General features: G+C 36.9%; 1 protein-coding gene across 2 annotated transcripts in view; it reads right to left on the bottom strand.

Annotated features, from left to right (window-relative positions):
* PDZD8 (PDZ domain containing 8) overlaps nt 1-21,610 on the bottom strand; it is a 105,674-nt gene that overhangs the window by 29,982 nt on the left and 54,082 nt on the right. For both annotated transcript variants that reach the window (XM_036737160.1, XM_036737161.1), the window contains exon 3: nt 16,169-16,271. In XM_036737160.1, the coding sequence (XP_036593055.1) occupies nt 16,169-16,271 (103 nt within the window). The remainder of the gene's footprint in view (nt 1-16,168; nt 16,272-21,610) is intronic.

Below are 21,610 nucleotides of genomic sequence, written 5' to 3'. Positions count from 1 at the left end.
CACTGACACTGGCCTCCTTGTATTTCCTTGCATAAAATATTCCCTTCTCCAACCTGACTCCTGGCTTTTCCGACTTTCTTCAGATACGGGATAAAATTCCACCTTCTGCAAGAAAACTTTTCTGATCCTGCTTAATCCTAGTGCCTTTACTCTAAGATCATCTCCAATTTATATTGCCTATATCTTGTTTATACATAGTTATTTGCATGCTATCTCCCCCTATGACATTGTGAACTCTCTGAGAAAAGGGGCTATTCCCCCCACCCTTTGTATTCCCTGCATAATGCTTTATAAATGCTGTCTGACTTCAGTTAAACTATTGACTTAAGTCAAATCTATTTAGATTATTTTTTACTTCTTTTTAAAAAAAATATTTATTTTATTTTTCATTTATGGAATAAAGCATTTCCATAACATAGTATAATAAAAAAGATGACTGCATATGAAACTGCAAATCTATTATGCACAACTTGCTATTCCTTCTAAATAAAATAGTTATCATATAAATTTATTTTCCCTCCCCCCCACCCTAGAGATGGCTATTATTAGACACAAATATGTATATGTGTGTGTGTGTGCGTGTGTGTGTGTGCGTGTGTGTATGTATGTAAAATCATCCTATACGTATTATTTATCAGTTCTTGCTATGGAAGCGGATAGTGTCTTCCTTCATATGTCCTTGGTAGTAAATTTGAGTATTTATAATAATCAAAATTATTTATTCACTCACAGTTGTTCTTAAAACAAAATTGCTGTTACTGTTTTGCTGTTACTGTTTACAGTGTCCTCTTGGTTCTCTTCATTTCACTCTTCATTATTTTGTGCAAGCCTATTCATGTTTTTCTAAGATTATTAAGCTCATCATTTCTTATAGCACAGTAGTATTCCATCAAAATCATATGCAACTTGTGCAGCCATTCCCAATTGATGGGCATCCCTGTAATTTCCAGTTCTTTGTCACTACAAAGAGAGTTGCTATAACTATTTTAGAACATGTAGATTGTTTTCTTTCTTTTCCCCAATCATCTTTGGAAACAGATCTATTAGCAGTATTGCTGGATCAAAGGGTATAGGCACTTTAATAACTCTTTGGGCATCATTCCAGATTGCTCTCCAAAATGGTTGGGTTAGTTCACAATTCCACGAACAATGAATTAGTGTTCCAATTTTTCCACATTACTGCCAACATTGTCACTTTTCCCTTAAATCATTTTAGCCAATCTGATAGGTATACAATATCTCAAGGTTGTTTTAATTTGTATTTCTCTAATCAATAATGATTTAAAGTATTTTTTCATATGATTATAATTGTTTTGATTTCTTCATTAGAAAACAGCCTGTTCATATCCTTTGACCATTTATCAATTGGGGAATGACTCATATTCTTACAGATTTGACAAAGTTCTCTCTATATATGAGCTATGAGACCTTTATTTAGATTATTTTCAGTCACATCAATAACATGGACCTGGTTTTAATGCCTGGAAAATGATCCAGGTGGTTCAAATTTTACACATTTGAAGGAAAAGTTTTGTCTACAATGTCTAACCTTTTATGACATCTGGCAAACAAAGATTTAAATCCATCTGTCTTGCTGCAAAGGATCTGACTTTCCCCCGCCAGATCTTCTAACAAATGTGTTTCTGTCTAGAATACTGACAATCTAACATTTATTAGACAACTTTACCTCCCCTTGCTAGTAAGGAAATAACCAAACATCACCTCACCACTGTTAAAATTTAGTTTAACTACATCTTGCATCACTGCTAAGAGCCCTCAATGAAGACTTTATAGGAAGTAACTTCTGATTAACACCAAGTGACTGTGTGAAATTACACACACATAACAACCACACACACACACACACACACACACACACACCCCCAGAAAGTTAAACTCTGTGTTCTACTAGATGACACTGATGATTAAACCATCAGACCAATGTTTACATTACCTGAAAATAGCTATGAGAACAAGTCCACCTTTTTACGTTGGCTTCTGATAAGATTCAAACCATGTAATAGCACTCTTTCTCAATCAAAGATAGCAATACTGTATATAATGATTAACTTAAAATAATTTTTAACCTTACTAGTCTTAAGATGAAGCAACTAGCAACCCTTTTTTTCCTCACAAGATTATACCACTTTATTCCTTCATTTGCTGTTTCTTTTTTTTTCAATTTTCATATTATTTAATATTTTTAGTTTTCAACATTGATTTCCACAGGATTTTGAATTACAAATTTCCTCCCCATTTCTATCCTCCCCCCACTCCAAGATGGCATATATTCTGATTGCCCTGTTCCCCAATCAGCCCTCCCTTCTGTCACCCCACTCCCCCCCCCATCCCCTTTCCCCTTACTTTCCTCTAGGGCAAGACAGATTTCTGTGCCCCATTCCCTATATCTTATTTCTTAGTTGCATGCAAAAAGAACTATTTTTGAGCATCTGCTTTTAAAACTTTGAGTTCCAAATTCTCTCCCCTCTTCCTTTTCCACCCACCCTCCCTAAGAAGGCAAGCAATTCAACATAGGCCACACATGTATCATTATGCAAAACACTTCCATAATACTCATGTTGTGAAAGACTAACTATATTTCCCTCCATCCTATCCTGTTCCCCTTTATTCCATTTTCTCCCTTGACCCTGTCCCTTTTCAAAAGTGTTTGTTTTTGATTACCTCCTCCCCTATCTGCCCTCCTTTCTATCATCCCCCCTTTTTTATCCCCCTCCCCCTACTTTGCTGTGGGGTAAAATACCCAATTGAGGGTGTATATTATTATCTCCTCAAGTCAAATACGATGAGAGCAAGATTCACTCATTCCCCCTCACCTGCCCCCTCTTCCCTTCCAACAGAACTGCTTTTTCTTGCCACTTGTATGCGAGATAATTTACTCCATTTTATCTCTCCCCTTTTCCCTCTCTCAACCCTTAATTTTATTTCATTTTTTTAAGATATCATCCCTTCATATTCAACTCACCCTGTTCCCTCTGTCTATATATATGTATATTCCCTTCAACTACCCTAATACTGAGAAAGGTCTCATGAATTACACACATCATCTTTCCATGTAGGAATGTAAAAAAAACAGTTCAACTTTAGTAAGTCCCTAACGATTTCTCTTTCTTGTTTATCTTTTCATGCTTCTCTTGATTCCTGCATTTGAAAGTCAACTTTTCTACTCAGCTCTGGTCTTGTCATTGAGAAAGCCTGAAAATCCCCTATTTTATTGAAATTCCTATTTTGCCTTGGAGCATTATACTCAGTTTTGCTGGGTAGGTGATTCTTGGTTTTAATCCTAGCTCTTTTGACCGCTGGAATGTCATATTCCAAGCCCTTTGATCCCTTAATGTAGAAGCTGCTAGATCTTGTGTTATCCTGATTGTGTTTCCACAATACTCAAATTGTCTCTTTCTGGCTGCTTGCAGTGTTTTCTCCTTGATCTGGGAACTCCGGAATTTGGCAACAATATTCCTAGGAGTTTTCTTTTTGAGATCTTTTTCAAGAGGTGATCGGTGGATTCTTTCAATCCCTACTTTACCCTCTGGCTCTAGAATATCAGGGTAGTTTTCCTTGATAATTTCTTGAAAGATGATATCTAGGCTCTTTTTTGATCATGGCTTTCAGGTAGTCCAATCATTTTTAAGATTATTTCTCCTGGATCTATTCTCCAGGTCAGTGGTTTTTCCAATGAGATATTTCACATTGTCTTCCATTTTTTTATTCTTTTGGTTCTGTTTTATGGTATCTTGATTTCTCATAAAGTCACTAGCTTCTACTTGCTCCAATCTAATTTTTAAGGTAGTATTTTCTTCAGTGGTCTTTTGGACCTCCTTTTCCATTTGGCTAAATTCTTCCTTTCAAGGCATTCTTCTCCTCACTGCCTTTTTGGAGCTCTTTTGCCATTTGAGTTAGTCTATTTTTTAAGGTGTTATTTTCTTCAGTAAGGTGTTATTTTCTTCAGTATTTTTGGGTCTCCTTTAGCAAGTCATTGATTTGTTTTTCATGATTTTCTTGCATCACTCTCATTTCTCTTCCCAATTTTTCCTCTACTTCTCTTACTTACTTTTCCAAATCCTTTTTGAGCTCTTCCATGGCCTGAGACCAATTCATATTTTTCTTGGAGGCTTTTGATGTAGGCTCTTTGATTTTGTTGACTTCTTCTAGCTGTATGTTTTGATCTTTGTTACCAAAAAAAGATTCAATAGTCTGCATCCTTTTTTGCTGCCTGGCCATGTTCCCAGCCAACTACTTGACCCTTGAGCTTTTTGTCAGGGTATGACTGCTTGTAGGGTAGAGAGTACTTTGTCCCAAGCTTTAGGGGCTGTGCTGCTGTTTGCAGAGCTACTTCTACTCCACTGTCACCACAAGTTCTGCCACACCAGCTCTCCTCCTCCCCCAAGAACCACCAACCAGGACCTCGACCCAGATCCAAGCAGGGCAAAGCAAGAGAACCCTGCCTCTGTGCCAGCAAAGCACTCCCTACACTCTGGCTCTGATCCGCCACTTGATTCCTCCCACTGTGTGGGCCTGGGGCCAGAAGTAGCCAGAGCTGGAGCTGTGGAAGCAGCTGCAGGAGCTTCCTGCTGCTGCTGACTCTATATGCCATCTCCACTGCCCCCAGGGCTGGGGCTGGACTGCTTTTAGCCTAAACCAGCAGTTTTCCCACTCAACTGCTCTGTGGTCTTTGGCTTGTGGGTTAACAAGCCTAGTAACTGCCACAGCTCAGTGATTCATGGCCCTAAGGCCTGCTCTCCCCAACTCCCGGTCTGGTTGGTCCTGGCACTGCCCATGCTGGGCTGCGCTGCGCTCCCAGCACTGTGCGATAGACCCTTCCCACAGCAACCATCCAGGCTGTTGTGGGCTGGAGACCTGCTTCCCTCTGCTATTTTGTGGGTTCCACAGCTCTAGAATTTGTTCAGAGCCATTTTTACAGGTGTTTGGAGGGATTTGGGGGAGACCTTAAGGGAGTCCCTGCTTTCCAGCCTCTATCTTGTCTCTGCCCCCTGAGTGAACCCTTTTTTATATGCTGTTAAGTTTTATCATCTACTGTGGGCCTAGGGTAGTGCCTGGGGGTACACCCAGAGTGTGGATACCAAAAGCAAAGAATACTGAAAAGGAGCAGGACCAGGCAAAAGGACCAAGAGAGAGCAGTGTCACAAAAACCCAGAGATTATCTAGGAGGAGAGAGCAGTCAACAGTGCCAAATGAAGCCAAGAGGTCAGAAAGGCCTAAAAAGAGGCCACCATCTTCAAACATACCATATGTTTTCTCGGTTCTGTGTTTTTGTTCATGCTGTTTGTCGTGATTGAAATTCCCTCTCCTATCGCCAACCTGCTGCCTCCCTAACCATCCTTTGAGCCTAACTCCTCTACCTTTTTCCTATCTACAATGTACTCACACAGGTTCAATTGCACAACAACTCAACAAATATTCACTAAGTCACCAACTGACTCTATGTGTTTGACCCGTGCTAGTGACTGATAGAAGAGCAAGAAAGAAAAAGAGCACCTGCTCTCAAGAAGTTCACATTGCTCTGAAAAAAGAAAAAGATCACAGTATAATAGAGACATGTGAGATCTCCTTTCTACAAGAATAGTATTTAAAATGCTAGTGCTTCCCAGTGCCAAGCATGGTACTCTGCACACAGCAGACATTTATGGAATGTTCTTGAACTTTAATTGTACATGTCTACCCAGATAAAATTTAAGTTCTCTGAGGGAAGGGGCCATTTCATTTTTCTCTGTATCCACTATGCCTAGAACACTGCCTGGCCCATATTAAGTGTTTGAATGAAGTGATATAAAATGAGAGTTTACTGGCCTCTCAGTGTGTATTTATGTGAAAGAGCCAGAGTACCCCAAAGCTTCAGTATTTATACATCACCTGGTAGAAGGCTAGTCTTTAATGAGTCATTAAAAACATTTTTAAAAGCTCATGAACAATAAAGTTCCCATCTAACAAATGTTCTTCACCCAAACTTATCTTCCAATTAAAACCAGCTCTCCTGCCTTCATGACTTGTTGATGGCCCCATAATTCTTTCAATCATTAAACCTTAGTGAGCCCCTGCTATTCACTCCCTCACTCTTTCAACTAACTAGGTGCAAAGTTCCGCTGATTCTGCCTCCAAAACAATTCTTACTTCTCTCCTCCCTTTTCATTCCCATTGCTACTACTCTAATTTAGGCTTTCACCACCAGATATTGCAAAAAGTCCCCTCATTCTGCTTCCAACTTCCCCTAGATACAAGCCATCCTATGTACTACCGCCTAGATTAATCTTTCTAAAGAATGACTAAGACTCAGTCACTCCTCTATAAAAAACCCTTTCATGATTCTCTACTATCCACTAAATAAATATGAACTAAGGAGGGCATTCCAAGGACCTTCTCAACTCAGGTCCCAACCTATTATTCTAGTTTTATTTCTTCCACATGAAGGTTGGATGAAACTGGATCACACAAAGTTCCTTCAGTGTCTTCAGTCATTCTATGTCATGAGCAGTCGCTCTGAAGCTGGGATGGCTCCCTTCCCCAGGCCAGTAACAACCCTATCCAGCCTTCAAGGTCCAGCTCAGAAAATACCTTTGTGAAGTCTGATCTCTAACGGATCATAATCTCTTCCTCCTCTAAACCTTAACTGGGCTTTTGGCCCTGATACAGTAATCATCACATTACAACTTAGACAAAGGTTATTTGAATACTTCCCCTTATCTACAAATGCAAACCCCTCTCCACCTCAACCCCTGTAAAACCTTACATTTATTTGTCTCTTTCCTTAAGATTTCTCAGTTATTACTACAAAAATCTTCCACTATAACATCACTGTAAGCAAGTTATGTATGTATTGTATCACCAGTGCCTAAAGTGATAGGCACTTAATAAATATTTGTTGAATAGTGAAATATTCAGAACATACATATGAGATGGACAGGCCAGTTAAAATCCCTGTTTTAGAGATGGAGAAACTGGTGCCTAGTAATACCAAATGATATATTCAAAGTTACACAGCTTTAAGTAGGAAGATCGGAATTCAAATACAGGTCTCAGATTACTTTCCAGTAAGCCACAGTTCCTCTCCTAGAAGCAAGAGTGAGCTTTTTGGGTGTTGGGAACAAGGTCTTTGTATCTAACAACACATCACACCTAAAATGCCTAACACAAGTTCCCTATATACACAAAATAAATACTTGTTGAATTAATTCAAGTTTCCATCATCTAGCAAAAGTTGCTTAACCTTTCAACATTACAAACACCTGAACTGAGAGCCAGAGTTCAATTTTTAACCAAAAATTTTAATGATAAAAGCAGAAATGCTATATAGGATTTCTTGTTAAAGTTCAAGAGCCTTCAATTTATTCATAAAAAAGATTACAGAATATCATATGTGGTTAAAATCTCAGTGCCCTTAATGTACTTGCAAATATTAGCAAATTGAACAAGACCAGGGTTTTCATAAAAAGTGACATTTTCCAAAAGCTTTATTTGCTTTAATCCTTCTTTTTCCTTTTGATAGGATTAAGCTTGTAAATGGCAAAACCGTTCAATAAGAACACCAAAATGCTAACTCCAAGGCGTTTGGCTTTAGGCAGCTAAATAAGCCCACCAAAATGCCAACTGTGAAGCATTTGGCCTAATGTACTCATAAATGAGTCTCTCAGACACTTTTGATTTTACATTACTGCATACATTACTAACAGCTTTTTTCAATGGTATGAATTTGCTGTACGTTAAAAGTGACACTAAAAAGAAAACTATTTCACAAGGTCACAGAATCCTGGAGTTGGATAGGACCTCAGTGATCTAATCCCATCCAGGTTCCCAAAAGAAAATGCAATCCATGTACTGGCGTGGCTTTGCTCAACTGTTTTTGTTGTTTTTAATCTTTGATTAAAGGGCAAGTTTCACAGGTAGGAGGAAGAAGATATTTAGAAATAAAAATGATGTAAAAATAAAAGGCATGTTTCAATAACGTCAAGGGCAAATTGTTTTTTAATTTAGAAAATTCTTTGAAATCTGTGGTTTAGTAAAGATGAACAGAATTTCAAACGTGCAAATTCTGACTTTGATCTACACGCTTTACTTTTTAAAATAACTTTAATAGGAAGTCATGTTCCCAATTGGTGAATTTAAATCTATATGCACAACAAGCACTGTCTTACTGTCATTATGCACATTCTCAATCAATAGTAATACAACATTTTTATAAGGGCAGCCCAGTATTTTTATATATTAAAGGGTCTTCAGACTTGAAAATGTTGAGTATCACAGCTAGCTTTTCATCAAATGCTCTCTATAAAATGAAGTTTATACTAGAAGTATTGATCTTATAATGCTATTTTCTAATGCCTATTTGGATTTGTCATGCACTCATAATTCCATCAAAAGTTATACTATCACACACTAGTAATGTTTTATAGTTTTTGCAGTAGTATTGCAATTCATTTCCTTAAGATTATGAAGTCTAGTCATGATGGCATTCGATGCCTTGCAGAAACATGTTATTGCTGACATTTTCAGAACTAGATCTAATTAGTAACTTAGATTCATTTTTCAAATCTAATTTTGACACTTACCAATATCTCAACTAATGGTTTCTGATTATAATAAATGTTGGAAAGATCTTCAAGTATTAAAGTAGTTTATTCATTTCATTTTTGCAAATAATATAAAGGAGAATAAAAATGGCTACAGCTGTGACCAAGTTACGAAGATTTTTTTTAAAAAACAGATTCCTCTGGTTAAAACTGTATGCTATTTGTTGAAATTATACATTTCAAATAAATCCTAAAATTAATCATTTCTCTGAAAAGTGACATCAAATGCTTTGGTTTAAAGTGTCTGTTAAAAGGGTAGTAGATTGTTTTCTCCCCCACTCAGGGAGGCTTGACAATTGGGAGAAAGGGGTAAAAAAACAGGGAAATAAAGGGTCCAGAGAAGGGTAACCAAAATAGTGAAGGGTCTTGAGTTGAAGACATATTAGGATCAGTTGGAGGAACTGGAAAAACAACAGAGGGGAACATGAAAGCTGTATGCTAATACTTGAAGGTTCACAATGAGGAAAAGAGATTAGACTTCTTTTGTTTGGACCAAGAGGGATGAACCAGGACCAAAGGGCAGGAGTTACAAAGAAGGAATGGAGATGTCAGCCAGGAAAATTTTCCTAACAATTCAAGCCAAAAAGGGTCCAAAACTAGAGGGACCTGCCTTTAGAGGGTAGTGGTCTCCTTCTCCTCTGGTCTCTTTAAGCAGAGGCTGAATGATTGTGTTTATGGGTTGAACAAGATGACCACTGAAACAGCTATCTTTCAACTCCTAAATCCTGTGGCTCTGCAAAGTGAATTTTCCTAAAATACAAGTGTATTTCCCTTTAATAGCCTCTCGCTCACTACTAGCTAAAGTCCTAATTCTCCAAGTGTGGAATTCTAGGCCCTCCCATGATTGCTTAGTGAAGTACAGAACTCACTAAAAGAGTAAGGAGACCTGATATTGTAGGATCTTCAATTTAGAAGTGAAAGCTATCCTGAGAGAACATCTAACACAACCTCCTCATTTTATAAAGGCCCAGAGAAGGTTGCGACTTGTCCAAGGTGACATATGTAGTAAGCAAACCTGGAATTTGAACACAGGTCCTCTTCTGATTCCAAATTTGAATTTGAGAAAATCCCAACCTCTTTTAGTCTCAGTTTCCTCATGATAAAAGAAGCTTGGATTGCACACTACCTCTAAAGTCCCAGTTTTGAATTTTTCCGATCAATTCCATGATTCATTCATATATAGGCTCATTAATCCCCCACACTCTTCTCCTTTCCTTTCCATCTCACCTTATCTCCTAACCTTTTCAGGACAGCTAGTAATCTCTTAATCTGATTAACTACAATAGCAAGTCTGTATCATGACTCTGACTGCAGCGTTGTGATATTTTATATGTAGTCTCGAAGTCATTTAAATCTTTTCTGCTATTATTTTTAGCATGAATGTATTATGTCCTATTTCCCAAATGAGATTTCAAGCTTCATTAGATCTAGCACCACATCTTATATTTCTCTGAATCTCCCCCTCCCCACAATTCTCCATGTCTTACATATAGATATAATAGGTGCCAATACCACTCCTTAGATCTGTATCCCAAAGAGATCAAAGAAAAGGGAAAAGGAACTACAGGTACAAAAATATTTTTAACAACTCTTTGTGGTGGCAAGGAATTGGAAATTGAAGGGATGGCCATCAAATGGGGAATAACGGCTCAACAAGTTGTGGTGTATGATTGTGATGGAATATTATTGTGCTATAAGATATAAGAGCAAAGTGGAGCCAAGATGGTAGAGGAGAGGCAGCAACTCAGATGAACTCTCCCAACATTTCCCTCCAAACAATTTTAAAAGAATGTCTCAAATCAAATTTTGAAGCGGCAGAGCCAATAAAAGGTCAGGGTGAGGCATTTTTCCAGCCTAAGACAACTTAAGAAGCTGGCAGGAGGGTCTATGACACTGGGATAGGAAGTGGCTTAGATTGAAAACAGTAGGAGCACCAGTGGTGGGCCTGAGAAGCGGCTGTGGCAGCAACAGCGACAGCAGCTTAGGGAGCTCTCAGCCCAGAGACAATAAGAGAATCAGACAACTGGATAGAAAGAGAATATAGGGGACCCTTTGTTGGCATTAACTGGCTATTCTGCTGCCTATACATAGTTCTAGGTCACAGTTTCAGGACAGAAAGGAGCATCTGTGATCAGTCACAAGGGAGCATGGACACTGGTTAAAATCCTAGAGCCAAAGGGAGTACTAGCACTTGTGGCTGCAGGGAAGCAGAGGCCCTTTCCTGGGTAAAGACCAGAGCACAGACCAGGAGAACATTGACCAAACCATTTTGCAGGCAATGGAAACTACAACAATGTGAACAAAAAGAACTATCAAAAACAGAATCAAGTGAATGTTGCAAAAGGAAGAACAAGTATAGCTTGAAAGAAAAGATAAGACATCTCTAACCTATCCCCTACCAAGAGTGAGAGGTCCACACGTGTGCTCATTGCATATACTGTGCGATTTCTGCAATGATCTGATGTGACTGTTTGGATATATTGATCAGTTTTGTTGATTTTTTTCTTGTCTTTTTTCCTTTTTAAAAATATTTTCTATTATACAGGATGGTTCTGGGAGGGGGAGGGGGAAGAATACTGGGAGAAATTCTGGTGATTAAAAAGAGACAGTTTAAAAAAAAAAACCCTTCCTCCCAAGCTTCCTCTTCTCCAAGCTAAACATCCCTAGTTCTACAAGCCAATCTTCATTTAGCACATGCTCGAGGTCCTTCAACACTATTATTGTCTTCCTCTGGATCCTCTCCAGTTTACCAATATCTATGCTTCCTAAATTGTGGTATCCAGAACGAATACTATACTCCAGAACAGAATACTGCGGGATTATCACCTCCTTCTTCCTTAGAAGGTATGTCTCTATTAATATAGGAGAAGAATACATTAGCTTTCTTGGCTGCCCTATCACACTACTAATTCATGATGAGTTTGCAGTCCATGAAGGCCCTCAGATTTTATTTCAGACATACTGGTACTTTGTCATCTCAGCATGCCTCCTATATCTTCCATTTGAAAAACCGATTTTGAAAATCTGCCTAAGACTTTACATTTATCTCTACTAAATTTCTTCTCATTAGATTTGGCCCAGCATTATAGCCTGTCAGGCTCTTTTTAAAAACTACCATCCAGTGTGTTAGCTTTCTCTCCCAACTTTGTGTCATTTGCAAACTGGATAAATGTGTCAACTATGCTTTTATCCCTTTTATACAGGACAGCCAGGTGGTACAGTAGATAGAGGCCTGGGTCTAGTCAGCAAAACCTAAGTTCAAATGGGATCTCAGGCATTTACTAGCTGTGTGACCCTGGTTGGCCAGGGTTGTTCTGAGGATCAGAGAAGATTTCTGTAATGCATTAAGGACAGTGCTTGGTGTACAGTAGGTGCTATATAAATGCTAAATATCATCATCATCAATGTTGTTGTTAATAATTCCAAGTCACTGAAAACAAAAATAGGCTTCACTTTTTATATGAGGAAATGTAAAATGTATGCCTAAGATTGTCATTACTAATTGGGTGGTTTGAATGGGGTAGACCTGAGTATGATGTGATTCTAAAAAGGTAAAAAGATTAATTATCTTATACAAATGAGGTACAAGAGGAAGAACTGACACAGAGGAATTAGGTCGGGGAGAAGTGCTGTTAGTTCTGGAATCCTACTCTCATCGGTTAAAAGGGGAACAATACATATGTATCTAGAAGGGAATAAAAGTATTCTGAAATAAAAGGTTAAGGAGATAGGGAGGAGAAGAGGATAAGGGAGGGATCTTTGGGGGGGGGCAGATTAAATAACAGGAGGGCAAAGTAGCAGGTAGAGAAGAAAAGTAGAGCAGTTAGGAGGGATAGAAAATAGGAGATATACACAAACATAAAATAAAGATCAGGAGTAGGATTTGTCAGGGTAAAAGGAGCAGAGGTAGTAATCATGATCTCAGACATTGTTAAAGCTAAAATAGGTGTAATCAAAAGAGAAAACTAGGGAAAACTACACTATATGTCAGTCATAATAATCAATATTGTTTTAGACTATTTAAAGTAACTAGACAGTATAAGGTTGGAATATTGCTGTGGTACAGGAAATAATGGGGACATATATATCCACACTTAACTGTAGCCTTCAGGGGTGGAGAGGAGGGGGAGGAAGGGGGGAAAAAGAACAACGTAAAAAGTGCACAGTAGAGGACAAAAGAAAACTTATAAGGAAGTAAAAAAAAAAGACGGACAGCTTGGAACATAGTGTGTAGTGTTTATTATATAGGCTTCCTTGAAATGCAAATTTATTGCTGTATATTTTGAATCCTCTCTTATTCTGCTGTGCACATGGCAATGCTTTTTTTTCTTTTCTTATTTTGTATTTAAGTTCACAATGTTTTTTTTTTGCTTTTCTTACTGTGTATTAAAGTTTTAGTATTTAAGTTTAAAATAAACTAAAAAAAAAAAAATAGAGTCCAGAACCACGCACAAATCCCTCCAAGCACTACACTTCCCATCTGATACTGAACTACTTTTCCTACAAGAATTATATGCTCTCCTAACTTCTACAGCATTTTCCTAAGCTATTAGTTTAGTAACTCCATCAAAAATGGAAATAGTTTAGTGTGGCAAAACCTGTTCTTAATAAAGGCTCTTTCTGATCCCAGTGTCTTCTCATTAACCATTTCATTCCTTTAGTAATACATTTTCGAATTTTTCCATGAATCAAAGCCAAGTTCAAGGGCCTATAGTATGTAGATTCTATTCTTTTCCCCCTTTTTTGAAACCTGCTACAATATATATGGTGTTTTCCAATTCTGAGGCCTTTATCCCATTTGCTGACATCCTCAACCATGGCTCAAACAATCCCACCTCCCCCCAAACACAGTTATTTATTTCAGCACCAGAAGAAGTAGTTGATCTGGGACAGAGAATCTGAACATACAGAGGGCAATTAAGTGCTCTATTACTATTTCCTTACTTACTAGCCATTATGGCCTATACTTTCCATTCCAAAGGTTACTCTCATTTAGCAGGGAAAAACAAAAGACAAAACACAAGCAAAATAAGGGCTGAACAGCTCTGATTTCTCTGGTGTCAGTATTTATCATCTCTCATACTGAGCAGCAGTCTTATTCCTTCCTTGAGTTTCCACTTTCATGCAATCTAGTATTTGAGGAAAAAGAAAAAAAACAAAACCTTTTTGTTGTCCTTAGTTTTCTTTGCCAGCCTCAGTTCATTCTGAGATTTATGACTCTTAACCCTACCCTTGTAATACCATGCCCTTATAATACTTCATAAGACTATAGCCTCTCCTGCTATCTGTTCTTGCTTTAATCTTCTGTACACAGTTGTGGGTTGAGGAAATTTAGTTGCTAAATACTCTCTATATCATTTCACTTTCTTTAGACAATTTCCCCCTTTTCTCTTTTCCAAAATTATATATCTTTGCATGCGGGATTTTCATTCTTGAAGGCTTCTGATCCCTCCTGGCCTTTCTCCAAAGGATGTTAAGTCTCTTGGGCCCGACCTATGTTTCCTCTGGTTCTACTTATCCTTTGAAATCTGTTCTCACCAAACCTAAGGTATATGCTAAATGATTCCTGACTTTCTTCTCTTCTGTCAGAAACTCCTAAAAGGTAGTGACTACTCCCCCCTCCAAGATTCCCATTATTTTCATCCCAGGAACCATTTCCTTCCTATTGGCAAGAATCAGATCTAGAAATGAATCTCCCTTTGGTGGTTCCTCTACCTTTTAAAAGATGAAATCATCCTTGAAGAAAGTCAAGAAACTATTCACTGGGGAAGTTATTTTCTAAGGAATAATTTAAATTGAAAATGAAAATTAAATGTCATTTTGTCTTCATGGAAACCAAGAATCCACTGTGGGTTATGATGGGCTCATGTGTTGCTATGTTTCAAGTAAAAGATGGCAAGACCACCTTCCAAACAATATAGCATCTCCTAAAACCTCTCACTGTGGTTCCAATATAGGAATTCCTTCTCAATTATTAGTTTAAAATATCTCTGAATGAGATGATACTGTGATATTGATGATGACTACTTTTCCTCTATTTGGAAATGATATTTTCTGTTTCTAAGATATAATTATGGGCTTGGTGATACTGCCACCAACTGTTAAAAATATGAATCACACTGGAGTTTCATTATAAACATGAAAAGAGAGACCATAAGCCTACAGTTTCATAAAATAATTAAAAAGAAATACTTTTCAAAGACTGTGTTTTTTAAAAAGGCCTCAAAGTCATTTAAGATGCTAAGGATTCTTTTCACCTATACAGTGACAAAATATACACTTAAGATATTTTGAAGTTTCTATACAGAATCCATAATCAATTTACATACCAAAATCATCACATGTATGAGAACTAAATTGGTCTTAACATGAATTTCTTGCTTGACATTATAAGTACCTCCTCTATTTCAAAGCAATTTCTTCTATTTCCAATATAAAACCCTGAAGAATTTTTAGAAAGGAAATCACAAGGGAGAGAGGAAAGAGGAAGGGAGAATTTGGAATTTTTTTTAAATGAATGTTAAAATGTTTTGTTAACACGTAATTGAGAAAAAAAATAAAATAAAAATTAGCCACAAAAAAGGAAACCATGTAATTCTGTAAATAATACACAGTAATAAAGAGTGCTGTGCTTTGGTCTTAATATGCTACTATAAAATATCAAGAAACACAGGCATTATAGATAATACACAGATATGTTAAAACAGTTCAGAATAATAGCCATTAGCCTACTAGAACAGGGCAATTAATAACTGATTACTTTCAGAACTGGATAACTTAAAATACGTGCATAAAATATAAGTCTTAAAAGTTTCTTTTGTACAAGGTCTGAAATTCTTACACTATAAGATAATAAAACATGGTGCTATTTGCTACACAAGCAACTAAGGAATGGAAGCCAGGCACTGTATTTTTAGGGCCAATAACAGATTTTCAAGGACCCTGGATGAACAGCTCTTCTTGTCCAATTTTTCCATTTAAAAATAACATCATTACACTTTACACTTTGAGAAGGAATCTCACATAAGATAATGTTTGTCATACAAGCAAACCCAATAATATATATTCATATGGTTCATTATGAATACTCTATATGTGATACAATAATAACATTGACATATATAGATATAATGTATAAAAAACACCTGATACATATTATCTCATTTGATCCTCATAACAATTCCTAACACTTAATATATATTATCTCACTTGATCCTTATAATAATCCTGTCTAGTAGGTGCATTATTATCCCCATTTTACAGATGTGGAAGCTAAGGGTGAAAGAGGTTAAGTGACTTGCCCAAGGTCACACCTCTAGTAACTATCTGAGGGTGGATTTAAGGTCTTGTCTTTCTGATTCCACACCCTATGGTCTAGCCTCTAAACCATCTCTCTGATCCTATGCACATGCACCCACATACATACTCTAAATATGTTTGATATTACTAATAGAATCAAGGGCACAAAGGAAAAAGGTAATTAACTTGAAGACTGTTTCTGATCAATTTATTTTAGTGATCCATAGCAACATTGACATTAAAAGTAGGTCTATATAAAGAGATTTTACCGTCTTAATAGAACTCCTTTGTTTCTCTTCCCAAACACCACTGCTCAACTCAAGCGTGCAATGAATATTTGTTTCCCTTTCATAGGACCCCAAAATCAGTAACCTGCAATATAAAAATGAAAAAATGGGCATGGGTTATTAGAGGAGTTATGCTCATTTTTACAAATCTTTCACACATCCATAAAGTACTCAACACAGTAACACACACAATCCTACACTTTATTTTTAGTTTAGGTAAACAGAATGTAAAATTCAAATCAAGTTCTTGTTGCACCCTCTAGTGGAAAAAAGATATACAACCAAAATTAGGCAAAGTTCACATACATATATAAAAGCTAAATTGGATCAAAATGTATTACTTACTTTTACAGCTAAGGTAGTGACTCCAACTAAGGTGAGTCATATCAATCATTTATTCAATAAACATGCACTTATTAAGTGGCTACCATGTTCAAGGAAGCTACTATGCTAGCCACTACAAAGGGAAAAATTAAACAGGCCTACCTTTCCTGAAGTATTGAGAGATTATTTTTCTCACTTTAAAAAAACACAAAAACAATTAAAAGTTGTTTTTTTTTGGGGGGGGACTCAAATTCTTCATAAAAATAGTATCTGGGGTTGGTACTGTTTGGAAGAATCTTTTGACTATCAGTGTTCCTTTTAGGGTAGCTACGCTTTATTCACACAGAAATCATAGTGGCTCCTGGACTGTGAAGAACTAAAGAAATGCTTAAATTTTCATATCATTCAGGTACACTGTGTTTCCTTCATAAAAACTAGAATTTCTGAATTGTAAATGTAACACAATGTAATAATTACTGTGCTTTTGGCATTAAAGGAAATAAAAAGTATGGAATACGTGAAAACTGCTAATCTTTTTAACTTCTATGCTATCTTTGAAATCACAGTATGTATATACCAGATCAAAGAATTAATTTGAGAATAATTGGGATTTTGAGAGTTAGTCTCTTAAAGTCTATGTGAATATTTTACTGTTACACAACTGTTTGAGGAGATAAAACATATTAGAAAAATAAGAGGAAGCTAGAAATTAAAAAAAAAAAGCCTTCACCATTTTCATGGTGTACCTAAGTGTTGAAATAGATAACATCCTAGAATGAAATGAGATGTAACATTTAGTCACAAGGAATCTGTGAGGCTGGTGCTTCAGGTTTTAACATTAAAGTATGATCAATGTGGCAGGTTAAATGCTCACAATAGCCATTATTTTCCATCTAAATACAAAATACCAGGGATTATATATCCTTTTTTTTTTTCCATTTTGCTCACTCAGCTGGACTCTGCTGCCACTCTCTGGTAAAAATAGTTAATGATCAAATGAACCATATAAAGCAGTCTTCTATACATTAGCCAGCTAGAGAAATCATGAAATCATTTGTGGTCTAGCTGATGAAGAATTCATATTAACTTCCAACATAAAAAGAAACATTGCTAAATATTTCTATAAAATTTGCTTTAATCTAGGAAAATTAAATAAAGCAAGGCTCTTTGGTGAGAACCTAGCTTTTGCCTTTTGGTAAGAACCTATCTAATCCCTGACAATCCTTTAAGCCTCAATTCAAAGGCCAGCTCCTTTGTGAAACCTTCAATGATTCCCTGACAAAAGTCAATTCAATATAATAGACAGTTTATTAAGCACCTACTGTGTGTATCAAGCACTGCTGACACTAAACAAGAATTACAAGTCTATGTCTTCAAGGAGCTCATATTTTATAGAGGATAAGCAAATACAAAATAAACATAATGCAAATTAAAAGTAATTTCATGAGGGAAGAAAAAGCTAACCAGTGAGCAAGGGAGGTGGTGATTGAAAGGCCTAATTTTAGGAAGTGGCACTTGAGCATAAGCCTAGGATGGAGGCTAGAGATTCCAAGAGACATTATGTGATGAGAGCATTCTAGGGATAGAGTCTATGAAGATTCAAGGAGGCAGGATATAGAGGGACGTACATAAGCAAGTTAGCCAATATGACTGGAATATAGAGTTAATGCAGGATGGGAAACAATGTGAACTCAAGATAGACAGGAGTCAGATCATAAAAGGCTTTAAATGTGAAAGGGAGAAGTTTGTTTTACCCTTGAGCTGGGATTCTTAACTTTTTTTGTATCTCAGTCCTCCTTTGGCAATCTGGTAAAGCCAATGAATCCCCTTCTCAGAAAAACATTTTTAAATAATTGAAGAACATGCTAAATTTCAGTTAGAGGTCAGTAAAAATAAAGATACGATGTTTTCCCTATCCAAGTTTCTATACCTATGCCAAACCCCTTATCCACGGACTCTAGGTTAAGAACCTCTACCCTGGGGGCAATAAAGAACAACTGACCTTTCTGAATAGGAAAATATAATCAGAACCATGTTCTAGGAATATCAGTTTTGCAGCTATGTGGAAGAGAGAACAATTAGAAGGCTATGTGAGTGGAAAGAAGGGGACAGATTCAAGTAGAACAAAAAAGATTTGGCAGTTAGCTGGAGTCAAGAAAGTAAAGGGCAAAGAAGAATCAAGGATGATTCTGAGACCCTGACTGACTGGATGGAGAGTGGTACTTGATAAAATATGGAGAATATAGGAAGAAGGGTACTTCAAGGGGTGAAGACTGTAAGTTCTGTTTTAGACACAACTTTGAGAAGCCTATGGAATATCCAGTTGGACATGTCTAACAGGTGGTTGAGTATGTGAGACTAGACCCAAGAAATGGATGAAAACTGGATTTGAAGGTTTGGGATTCATCTGCATAAAGATGAAATCTATGCCCTTGAAAACTGATGAGATCACTCAGAGTGTCAATGGGTGAGAACCCAAGACACAACCCTGAGGTACATTCAGGCATGGGTGTGGGGGATGATTGAGAAACTGTCAGACAGGTAAGTGGGGGAAATATGATCGAGCAATGTCATGAAAACTCAGAGAAGAAAAAATATTCAGGAAGAAGGCTGATCGACAACATCTAATGCTGCGGAGAGGCGAAAGATAAGAAAAGGCTGTTGGCATTAGCAACTAAGATACTTGGTAAAAGTAATTTCAGTCAAGTTGTGGGGTAGAAAGCCAGACTGCAAGGGGATCCCTGAGGCCATCTAAGCCAACCGGTACAGGAAGCCCTCTCTACGACATCCCTATCAGGTATTCCCTCAGTCTTCATTTGAACATCTCTAACAAGGGAAAGAAAACCCATTACCTCTTGAGTTAGGCCATTCCACTTTAAGACAGCTCTAACTGTTAGGAAATAGTAGGGGGTTAGGGTACTGACTTTGGAGACAGGAAGAACTGGCTTCAAATTCCATGATACTTTCCTACCAGTAGAACCTTGGGCAAGTCATTTAACCTCCCTGGGCCTCAGTTTCATTATTAGCAAACTAACTAGGTGAAATTCAAAGCAAAAAAGATGAAAGCAAAATGACACTAGATGACTTCAGAATTTCTTGTCTGCTCTGCATCTATAATCCTCAGATCATCCAAATGTCAGCTGCAGTCACTCGTCAACCTCTTCCTTCTCCTGGCTGTCCTACCCTTTCGGTTGTCTGTAAAGCTTGTCCGTGCTTTTTTCAGATGTGCCAAGTTAGCTCTCCTTCCTCTCTATACCTTTCTTATAGAACTTTCAGCTTATCATGTCTTTTTCATGGGGACAAGGACTCTTCCTTATTCTTCTTTGTATACCTCTAAAGTACTTTGTTTGATGCTTTGCACTCAAAACACATTTGGAATGAATACCACAGTTAGCAAAAGATCAAAGTGCCGAATAGTATCCCAGCATCTAGCATGAGATGTGTAGAATATACAATGATGCACCAATTTGTAGGGGCCCCTGGACAGAGGAACCCCGACAATGAACATATGAAATGCAGGTTACAACCAGGGTAGAGGTACCTGAGCTTATGAGAAAACTCATGGTGTGGAGTCATTATCAGGTAGAGCAGGGACATATATATTGAATACATCATGGAGGTAAGGCAATACAAAGGGGGGGGGGAACATATATATGTGTGTATATACATATATACACACAAATGCACATACATGCATACATATATAATTTGTATATGTATGTGTATATATTTTTATTTATAATAACAGGATATGTTTGTTCAATTACCTTTCTGAGGAAAAATTCTGAGGAGTTTCTTATTGTTCTTACTATTTACTGTATTACTTTATTACATATGTATTTTGAAGCAGATGCTGACTTATTCCACTTATGGTAATTACACAGTTTCTTGAAATGTGTCATGTACACACTGTCATGAACTTACTTATAAGGTATATTTATCGTGACATTTGAAATATTTTGTGTTGTATCAAATATTAACTGAATAGGGTTCTAAATAAGTCTTTAAAAAGTTGGTTGAATCACTATTTCAAAAGGTGATAATATTAGTTTAAAAAATTTAAAAATAACTGCTTGAAGACTATTGTATAAGGAATAGTCAAATCTCTATCATCATCATCACACATTTCTACCACTAAAGGAAAACCACAATTGCTAAACAAGAAAGTGGAGGAACAAGTATGGAAAGACCTTCCCCCCACTACCCATTGTGAATAACAAGTAGTTATTGATATTACACAAACTAAATCTTTTTAAAAAGCAAATATAAGTTTTCACAGTCTATGAATACACCATCTGCTTTTATTTTTAAAGCAGAGAAACAAAAAAGAAATATTTACATTACTTCATAAGACTTAAACATTTGAGAAAAGGCAATTAATTCTTAGTTCAAACTCTTAAGACTGTTTGCCTCCAGAAGCAATAAATTATCAAGCAAATACTACCTGGCACTAATAAAAATAAAAACAAATTTGACTGCTAAACTTTATTGGAGAGAAGAGTAAAACAGACATTATAAGTGTGTGAAACATTAACTGACAGAAGCATGGATATTAAAAGATTAGAATCTAAATAAACAGGTATACAAAGCTCTACTCTCCCTTGGAAATCTCAGTCTCATGGGTTAAATATAGATACAATCTACAATATATCTATATTTACATGGCTTAAATATATATACAATCTATAATATATCTATATCTACCTTTCAAATCTATACCTACAATTCCAGCTCTTATAAAAGGTCAAGTCCTCAGACTACAGACATTTTTACCTCTATCTTCAATCATGCAGGGATTTAAGTATTCCATTATCTTCCTGATGTCATGGTTCTCTTCGAGAACAAGGGAAAACCACAACACACAAGCATCCCTTCATCATTTCAAACTCAACATAAATCCTCATGTCCATACTCTCCCTGACAAAAAAAAGTAATCCAGCAACACATAAGCAATTCCCCCTACTCCTTGATTAATCCCATCTTTACTTATTGGTACATTCTTTTCCTAGCATCCAGGCACAAAACTTTGGCATCCTCTTTGACTCCTCCCCCTTTTCTCTTCATCCTATCTGCAATTACTAACAAATCATATCGATTCTT

This window comes from Trichosurus vulpecula, chromosome 8 (assembly GCF_011100635.1).
Source record: "Trichosurus vulpecula isolate mTriVul1 chromosome 8, mTriVul1.pri, whole genome shotgun sequence".
In the NCBI taxonomy this organism is placed as follows: domain Eukaryota; kingdom Metazoa; phylum Chordata; class Mammalia; order Diprotodontia; family Phalangeridae; genus Trichosurus; species Trichosurus vulpecula.
This window is presented reverse-complemented; position numbering and strand designations above follow the sequence as displayed.